The 10,101-nt window shown below is 36.2% G+C and overlaps 1 protein-coding gene across 2 annotated transcripts in view; it reads right to left on the bottom strand.

Moving 5' to 3' along the window:
- Positions 1 to 453: 453 nt before the first annotated feature.
- The window catches only part of LOC137992939 (serine/threonine-protein phosphatase 2A activator-like), an 11,405-nt gene continuing 1,757 nt past the window's right edge, over positions 454 to 10,101 (bottom strand). For both annotated transcript variants that reach the window (XM_068838533.1, XM_068838531.1), the window contains 8 exons: positions 8,918 to 9,004; positions 7,487 to 7,612; positions 7,089 to 7,167; positions 6,954 to 6,992; positions 6,350 to 6,449; positions 3,355 to 3,580; positions 2,439 to 2,546; positions 454 to 1,626 (listed from right to left, as the gene is read on the bottom strand). In XM_068838533.1, coding sequence (XP_068694634.1) covers positions 1,537 to 1,626; positions 2,439 to 2,546; positions 3,355 to 3,580; positions 6,350 to 6,449; positions 6,954 to 6,992; positions 7,089 to 7,167; positions 7,487 to 7,612; positions 8,918 to 9,004 — 855 coding nt within the window. In that variant the 3' untranslated portion in view covers positions 454 to 1,536. The remainder of the gene's footprint in view (positions 1,627 to 2,438; positions 2,547 to 3,354; positions 3,581 to 6,349; positions 6,450 to 6,953; positions 6,993 to 7,088; positions 7,168 to 7,486; positions 7,613 to 8,917; positions 9,005 to 10,101) is intronic.

Below are 10,101 nucleotides of genomic sequence, written 5' to 3'. Positions count from 1 at the left end.
CAGTGGACCTTTTGCTGCTGAACACCCTAAGAGGTACCAAAACCACCTTTTTAACTCCTAAAAGGTATGACAAGCACCCCCTTCCTTTTTGTGTGGGAGTCCCCCCTCCCCAGGATTTGGGGATGAAACAGTAGAATCGAATACAGTCCTTTCACTGGGTTCTATCAAAGCAAACATACCTCCACTGAAGTTAGTATTTCAATTGCATTTTGCAGTGTTGATGATGGGTCCAGAGATGGTACCATATTTAATGACACCCTTGCTATTCCTATTATTCAAGGGGTGCCAGCACAAGATGTGTTCTTAAATTTCTTGTGAACAAATGAGGTAAAATATCAAGTTTCTTTTAGCAACAGTGTTTCCCTAACATATTTTTAAATTTTAGAAGTGAGTTCTGTTAATAAATTAAGAAAAAAAAAACAGTGCTGAGAGCCTCAGGCTGATAATTCAGTGTTCTGCCAGAAAAATGTGACATCTTTTAATTAAATGCACATAGCAATGGTTGCTTTTTACAATATTTTCACCTTTAAAGTAAATAAATAAAAATGTACTTTTTGTGCTCTCTTCTCCTCGTGAGCTACTAGAGAAGAGGAGACTCATAAGAACCCATCTGGGGCCTAACAAGACGACAAGAAATTATTCATCACCGAGATATTTGTTTATGTACTTTAAGCAACTTAATCTGTTAAAGCAAAGATTCCTGTCTTGTACCTAATTACTGTACAACTGGAAATGACAAGATATACTCTTTAAAAAAAGTTACAGATACATAATAATTATGGCTTCTTTCATTGCAAGGATGGTTGTCATCTCTGGATGTATATCATTTTCTAGTCCCAAAAACTTAGCATTAAAAAACTCTTTATGTGAAGGTGAAAAAAGTATTCATCTTTGTGCCATGACCATTTCCAGCTAATTCTCTTTTAAAAGCAAAAAACAATGCAGTTCTCTAGGAACTGAGCAAACCAAATTTACTGGGAGTAGGTCATTTCACACGCAGGGAATTCATCCAGGGTTGATGAAGGGCACCACCACATGTACATTACACAAGACTAGAGTTCTTTACATGTAATAAAAATCCAGGTAATGAGTCATGCAACCCTGGCAGCTGTAAATGTAAGAGTGCAGTACACATATCTTATTGGATGGTTTGGTGTGTATTACCACTGAGTATTTTAACGAATTGCACTGTATTTTGATGAGCCTGTTAGCACTAAATTTTTAGCAAGTGAATTATTGTAAACATTAACAACCAAGAATGTGTGACAGTTTCGTGTGTGACAAACGTGGGGAAAATGTCAGCACCTAAACTTATATAATCAAAACGGTTTTCTACTGTACAATAACCAAGTGTAAAATAACTAACTGTACAATATTGTGGGATATTTCTTCTCATTTCATGTGCTTTCTATACAACAAGTAATACAATGATAATAATGATAATTATTGCTCAGTGTACCATCTCTTTCAAAATAAAAAACCTTTAAATCATTCAGTATTTTTATGATCTGATATCATTACATGACTAATTTTACATTACAAAGGTTTCTTAAATTGTTCTGCTTCTTGTATTGGCATTAAAGTTCCAAAAACAAAATGTTGTATGACAGGAAACTTGGAGAGGACCTAGAGAGGAGAAAACAAGAAAATACTGCTGTGGTCACTGAAGCTTAAATAAAGAACTCTCCATCAGTCTCCTGATTTAGGAACATAAACCTCCTGGCCATTCTAAAGAGGGTTGGGAAAAGGATGGGGGGGGGGGGGGGAGGTGGTGGTTGCTCAGCCCATGACCCTTCCCCCATCATCCTGTGGGTCACATAAAAACACTGAACCAAACCAAGACATACAACACCAGGGTCTCTCCTACTACAGAGTTTAATTAAGCAAGGACAATGGTGACACAACTATCATGACTATTTTGCGATTATTTCATCTTGTGCTCATTATAGAAAATGGGTGTTTGAAGTAAAAACAAGAAACGATTAGTTCATTGTAGTATGATCACCTAAACTTTGGTGATTTTATGTTGCTGTTTTAAGAGGACAGCAAAGAAATGCACTGAAATGCATGCCACACATGCAGCATGGATATTTTTCTTTTTTTAACCAATATAATTCTTGCTTGTTGTTGTTGTAGCCATCATCATAATTTGCCTAAACTCCCTAATATGTTGATGTCTTGTTTTCAATAATTTATTATGAACTTGGATGTATGCCCTGATACAGGGTCTCTCTGAACAAAATTTATGTGGGCCTGGCTCAATTAACAGCTTGAAGAGTCTTATGAGAAAATAATTACCGGCATTAATAAGACCAAATGCATGCATATAACAGGCAGAAGTCAAACTTTTTGAAGGCTACTGGAGGCTTCATTCAACTTTCATTTTGAATTTAATCTCCTTTAGAGACAACTAATCAATGGTAAAATTATTGATATACCTCAGCTTTATACATTTTTATCAGACCAGAGTTTACTTTGTCCCATGTTTTTACTGAACTTATTCCCCATAAAGTGTTGGAATGTTCTGCAAAGGGTCCTGTTTTCATCTAAAAAAGTAAGAAACAGGGTGATGCAACATTACCGGTAGCTGCAAGTCAATATTTTTAATATATACATGTATATAGAGGATATTACATGGCCGCGCGGGGATACCAATTTTATCTTTGAGTGCTGCAAGTATCGCAAACGAGTGAGAGATACATGTACTTTCAGCACGAGAAGATAAAATTCGTATCCCCAACAGCCATGTAATGTTCTGTTTATTATATAGATATTGATGAAATATCTAGATTTAAAACAACTTGTTTTATTCAGTTTCGAAATGATGAAAAAGGGGTCACCAACCGCTAAAACATACATGCTGTGTAACATGAAACAAGATATGAAAGTTATGAAAAAAAAATCATGATAATGTCAAATTTTGCAATAAAAATGTTAATGTAGTAGAGAAGAATTATTTGAAGCACAAAAGTATCTTACAATGAAGAGAAAGCTCGCGTTTTAGTATTGGCTAATCGTGTTGTTACCATGACAACACCTATATCCTAACATGTGAAAGATAAAAATGATATGTTCACTGCGCGCGGTGAAGATATGATTTTTTAGTAAAAGGAGAAATCCTGGTATTTCATCAATATCTATGTAATAAATAAATAGTAACAAAATAAAAATGTCAGATCAGATCAAAACAAATGTTTCCATTTCGAAAGAGGACACCTTGATTTTCCTCACAAATAATTATCATTAAAGAAGATAAGATAAACAATAATCATTATTACCAGACTAATTCAAATTTTGTGTTTTTATCACAATCCAAAGTACACCAAGAAAATAAAGCTAAATTTGGCTGCTTACTTGGTTTATAAAACGAATGCAGCCCAGGAACATATAATTCTGATGGTGCTCCTCGGTATTTTTTTCACATGTGAAGTGTTGTGGCTCTAGCCTTGGATGTCCAATCAGCTGAGCACTTCCCCAGATGAAAGGAAGAAATTGAAAATCATCAAGACCCCACACTCCTTGACTACCGGCTGGTTCCATCCTGTAAGTAAGCTGCAATCTCCTCATCAGCTCTAAATACCTGTGACAAGAAAAGGTTATCTTCTTTCAAGTTCCAAGTTCAAGTTTCAAGTTTCTTTTCACAAATTAAAGATAAGTTTTACAATGAATACTGCACATGTATAGCAATGCTAATCTAGGCGTGCAGTGTAATCTAGAAACAATATTAAGACAAAATAAAACCTCACAATACACATTGAGCCATTACAAAAGACAGCACTGGATATAGAAATTCTAGGGAAGAAAGTTAAGGGTTATTTGAGGAGGACTGTGACAGAGAAGTTACAGGAAGAGATTGAGAGCGAGCAGTGGCATGGTCGCTTTCTGTGTGCATGGTGCATGGCAGGACGAAGATCTGAGCATGGATGAGTGTTTTGCTTGGCTACGGGAGTGGCACTCAGCACCCACCCACACGATTACCAGGGTACTGGAGCTTTACGAACAGCTCACCCCTACTAGAAAGTATACAAAGATCAAAACAGGAACTTCACAAGGAGAGACCAAGTGTAGGTTGTGCGGAGGCGTTGCAGAAACTCTTGCGCATGTTCTTGCGGGATGTCCTGCTTTAGCACAGTCCAAGTACTTGGAGCGACACAACGCTGCACTTAAGGTGTTGTTCTTTGAGGTGTGTAAAGACCTGCAGCTAGTGGACTCAGTACCACCATGGTACTCGTTAGTGGCACCCAAACAAGTGTACAAATCTCCAGAAGCTCAAGCTTACTGGGATGTACCAGTGTATTCCGAACAAAGCTATGTCAAGGCCAACAGAGTGGACGTCAGATTTGTGGATCACAGGAGGAAACGAGTCTGGGCAGTTGAAATGAATTGCCCCTGGTTAGACAACCATAGGAAAAAGGAGAGGGAGAAGACGGAAAAGTATGCTCCACTGCGCTGGGTGTTAAGGAAGCTGCGTGAGTACCCTGGCTATGTCGTGGAACAGTGCAACGTAGTGATTGATGTGCTAGGCGGTTGGTCTAAAGATTTAGAGAAAACAATAAACTTGAGGGCACTAGAGGAAAGGAGGTTCTCAGAAGGATGCAGAAAGCTATTATCTCAAGTTTGCTTAACATAGCGCGGGCCTTCAAGGCCACCGTCAAATAATTTTACGAATGTTAGAAATAAGAGCGTATTAGAAAATTTTCAGGATTTTTTTTTTATTCTTTTAATTTTTTTTTAATTTTTTAATTTTTTTATTAGGATTTTAGGATTCAGGATTTTAAGGATTATTATTATTATCTTTTTTTTAAAAATCTATTTTATCATTTTAAAACACGCTCCTTTATATAGAGACTTGCGTTCCGTAAGAGGACATAGGCTACGCTTTGTGCCCTATGTACTTTTAATATTAGAGCATCCATACGTGTATACTGCAGATGATGATAATAATAATAATAATAATAATAATAATAATAATAATAATAATAATAATAATAATAATAATAATAATAAGTGAATAAATAAATAGAGTAAAACAGAATTATAGGGTACGATAGTAATGATTATCCAGTTTTGTTATCAATGAGTAGGCATCAACAATGATTTGATGCAGCTCTATAGCATTTCAACCTTTCAAAACCTTCCTTTCCGTTAGTATGTTAGTTTTTATAACATTTGGAGAGACTTAATAGCATAATTATTGACAATAATATAATAATTTGTGAAGACTAATCGAAATTTCCAAACTTGTCTCTTTGCCACTTTCCTTTTGGAAATCATGGAAGAATGTCAAGTTCTCACAATGACATTTCCTCTCGCTCTTTCATTTCGGTTATGCTGGCACAAAAACGCTGCAGTGCTTCCATGTCAGATATTGTTTTCTTTAGTGCATTGATTGACCTTTGTGCAGAAATAAAATCACTTTGCATTCAGTTTCATTGTCATGGCTGTTGCTACTATTTTTGTGCAATTCTCTACCAAAGGTGAGGAATTCGACATTTTAGCTGCTTCGCCACTATTCGAGTCACCACTATTTCAAGATCGAAACAGGTTATTTCTGTGTCAACAATCCACTCAAGACTTTTGAATTGATTTTTAAGAGAAATGTAGTTCATACTGTCTGCCATCATGGTTTGGGAGAGAGAAAAAATATTGCTTTGAATAGCATGGAATCATTCAGGACGAAACCTGGTCTGACACTGAGAGAATATAATGGCCCTCACAGGACCAGAAATAAAGCAATGTGATTGGTTGATGTTAGTTATTGGCCCTGGAACTGTTTTAATCATGTCATAAGTCTTGTTATTAACCCATCCTCACCTGACAGTGAAACTTAAATATTTTACTCTGGCTATAACGCCAGATGATTTTAGTCGCCAATTGGGGGCACTTGGTGTGAATTGGTAAAAATAATAAAATAAAAATAACTAATAATGATGACAAATGGACATCTCCAACAAAGCAGCAAGCAGTGATACTACCATCAATTTAACAAATTTAACAAATTGCGCCTGTCCTGTTATTGATCCATGAGGCGCTAGCCAATACAATAACAAATAATTTAAAAAGAAAGAGGGGTCAAACTTAAGTCAAAACACATGAATAGCGTGAGACAAAAATGCAAGTTACTTCAATTTTATTTTATCTGACCCGAACAAAATCGCATCAATATTGCATAAATTATAAATTTATGTGTCTGTCCACTTATTGACAATAAAAATGAGTCAATGAGTGCGTGAGAATTTTGCCGTCATTGTAAAAAATATTATTAATCACAAGCCCTCAACCAATAAAATCAGGGATATTAAAAAGTGAGTATAAACAAAATAACATGCAGCAACTGAGATTAACCTGCCTTTGAAAAACTCTGAACACAACAGTAACACAGTCATTTTGGTTTAACACTCTGAGCTTGAATAAACAGCACAGAAATGCAGCAAAGGAAGCTTCATGACCTGTAAAGAAGACAGAAAATAAGTATACCTAGCAATAGGTAGGGTAGGCAGGGTTAAGACCTGTCAAAACAACAGATTTTTGCAACAGCGGTTAAAACAAGAAACAAGAAAATCCTGAGCATAGGACACAAAGATTTCAAACTTGATCAAAACTTGGAGAAACTTTACTGCTACCAAAAATAACACGCAAACAGGAAATTAGAAAGCAATATAGGATAGTACAGCCCATGGTCATCCTGAATATCAAAACCTTACACTGCACAGGGCCAGAGCTGTGCCACAACTGCATGCTTGAGGTCCCAGAGGAGGATGGCTTGGCAGATATAACTTCTATACCAGCCTAAGTAAGAAACAATTCTATGGGATTTCTTTTGTCTTTTCCTCACTAACTGAGGTCTTTGGCAATGTACATGTAATATGTTGATACATCACAACATCATAGTGCTGTTGACAAAAACAATGTAGTTACCAGTAATAATAACCAGATTACATGTACATCCATACCTGTGCCATAATCTATTCTTGTCTTATTTCCAAAGCCATCTAACAATGAAACAACAACATCGCGAAGAAATTGGTGAGAATTAGTCCTTTTTGGCATAGAGAAATGAACAGTATAGCTAAGTAATGACAACAAACCTTTTAAATATGCAGTCAGTTCAATGGCAGCACCAAGGAAGTTTTGTGGAAGAAGAGGTTGAATTAATGGGGGAATATTCTGTTGAGAAAGTATGCAATCAATTATTGATACACCAAGACCAAGAAATAAAATTCTTGCCCCACCACTTTACCCCTTCCATTTCACATGAATATTGCCATACCCCGGGTGCAATATTTAGTATATAATTTTGAAATTTATTTTATAGGAATGGGACAAAATTGTATAGTTGGTTAATTCAAAAAAATAATTATACAGTTTTAGAGGTTATCCACTGTCCATTGCTTTTCACTTGGCCCTACATTGACAAAATAATATCAGACAAGTATCACTTATCACAGATACTGTATGAATACAACCTGCCATTATTATTACTGACCTCTTCCAGTTTACTGTACCAAGTCCTGAAAGCCTTGTTTCCAAACCTCTGTGGTTGATCTATGGGTGGTATTTCATCAATCCATGAATTCATAATATCTAGCATGGCAATCAACTTCTTTGAAGCCTGTCACAAAAACAGATTTCCAACCTAGAGAACTATTCTTTGCCAGGCGTTCATTTATTATGTGTAAAATCCACAAGGCAAGATACTACAAACTAAAGACGGAAAGTAACGATAAAGACCACAAGATGATTGAAAGGGCAAAGATCTACTTGTATAAGCAAGACACCTGTAATACCTGTAAGTGTCTGTAGCTTCCTCAATACACCTGAGTCAAGAGTTTATAATTATAGCATCAAATTTTATTTACTTATTTTAGATCCACCTCACCAGGGTGGTCAGGGTCACACGACAGAGCAACCTCAATGTTCCTTACAAGGACAGACCACAACGACATGAATGCTTCATCCTGCTCTTTGCAAAGAGAGTGTGGGTTCTTAAATATCATGTGCAACATTATCAACATGGGGTACAGTACATGTATGAGACTAGGGCTGTGGTTCTTCGTCTATGAATATCTGGGAAGGCTTCAAAGTTAAACCAGAATGACGGTATGTTACTAACAGACCCTAACTGTTCATCTTGCCAGACTCAAACCCTTGACATCTGGCGGAAATGCAACACTTGACTATGTCAACTCGTCAGTGGTAAACAAACAAAAGAAGTAGATAAAAGCAATATTGAATGCAGTTGACCCAAAGGAGTATCTGGTAACCTTAAGGGTCAGATCAGTATTCTTTAAGCAGTCAAATGTGGTGGTTTACACCACACAAAAAGGTGGCACTCTTGGGCCCTGGTTGCTCCAAAAGGACAGATACATTCTGCCAAGGTATCAAGCCACTTCCAAGTTTTGAGAATATCCTTCCCATTAAACAATCTGGTCAGATTGGCATGGCACAATTTGTATATGCAGCAGTATGGAAACCTTATAACTTAAAAGAGCCAGGCAATACTGGATGTAACTTTTCCAGTAGCCAAAACTTCATCCACCTTTTGATGAACTGTGGCCTGTTGGATGCATTTAGATAATACAATAATTATATTTATTATATGAACACTAATGAAATACCAAGTGAGCTTTCGCATGAAAACATGATATCTTCACATGTGAAAAGATCACTGTTACTATTGTTACATATAAAAATCACGCCTTTAGATGCCTTTCGTGAAATGATTTAGTATTTCATTGGTGCTTATATAATAAATAGAATATTACATGGCCGCTTGGAGACACAAAATTTCCCTTCTTGTGTTTAAAAATATTTTACTAGTTGGCTTTTCTCACTCATGAAATCTTTTTCAACACAAGAAGAATAATTTTGTATCTGGACCAAGCGGCCACGTAATATCCTTTACGTATTAATTTACCTCAGACACATAACAGTCTCCTGACATTGACTTTCCTTTCACAGCATCATTTAAGGTTAACACAAATCCAATATAATCACTGTATGCCTATAGTCAAAATTGATAAGAACACCACAAAACTACATGTACACAACAATAAGTCACCAAGAAGTATTTTAAAATACATTTAGCGCAAGAAGATGTCATTAATTTTGGAGGTATGCCTGCATTTTAGAATACTAAAATAAAAAAATATATTAATATTAATGGAGGCATAGTGTTTCAGTGAGTGATTAACCCATGGACCCCCGGGGGTTCCCCATTGACGAGTAAAATCGTCCGGTGTTAGACAGAGTAAAAAACTAAGTCTTGCCGGTTTTGGCCGGTTTGGACATCAAAGGGTTAATATATTAAAATATTAAAATATGTCAGACCCAAGCATACATGTGCTTCTCAAAGATCCAAACATTTTTGGGTGCCATAAACTAACATGTTGTGTACATGTATCTTCACAAGGAAGATGGAAAGCTAGGCCACTCAATTTAAGATCCACACCACCAAATGGAGGAGGCCATTCACAATTCACCCCACAGAAAACAAAACGATAAAGATTGATACCAGTAATTAACACAAGCTAACACAAGTCCAAGATAATCAATGTATGCCTGATCTACCCCCTGAGAAAAATAAGACTACAAAACAAGATAACACATTTAATATCCACAAACCCCAATAAATGAGGTGATTAATAATTTAGCTCCAAAGAAAAATAAGCCCAGTCTTGTATAACGCCTTGGAGAGAAAAAGGAGCCTTTTTTGTGTAATATGCCCTTTAGAAAAAAATTGAAAACGTCAAAGAAAGCTCACAAGCTCATCCCTTCATCAACCCCTTAGGAGATGTGGATGTTTAATTGGAATCGTCCATGAAGCTTGGCAATCATCAACATTAGTTTAACTTAGTCTTGTCTTGAAAACATGCAAAAAGGTCAGAGTTTTAGGAATAATGGATCTTAAATTGCTTCACAAATGAAAAGCAAGCTCAAAACGATTTCTGGCCTTGGACAAACAGGTACATTGTACCAAATCAGATAATTTTATTCCTTTGCAATTTATGAAAAGACCATTGTTTGGTTGCTTGCCCAATCACAAGATAATGTATATGTACATTTGTGTATCAAACTATCCACCTGCCATTTGGTTTTCTG

The sequence above is a fragment of the Montipora foliosa genome, chromosome 2 (genome assembly GCF_036669935.1).
Source record: "Montipora foliosa isolate CH-2021 chromosome 2, ASM3666993v2, whole genome shotgun sequence".
Taxonomy (NCBI): Eukaryota; Metazoa; Cnidaria; class Anthozoa; order Scleractinia; family Acroporidae; genus Montipora; species Montipora foliosa.
Note: the sequence above shows the minus strand (reverse complement) of the source record. Positions and strands in the feature narration are given on the sequence as shown.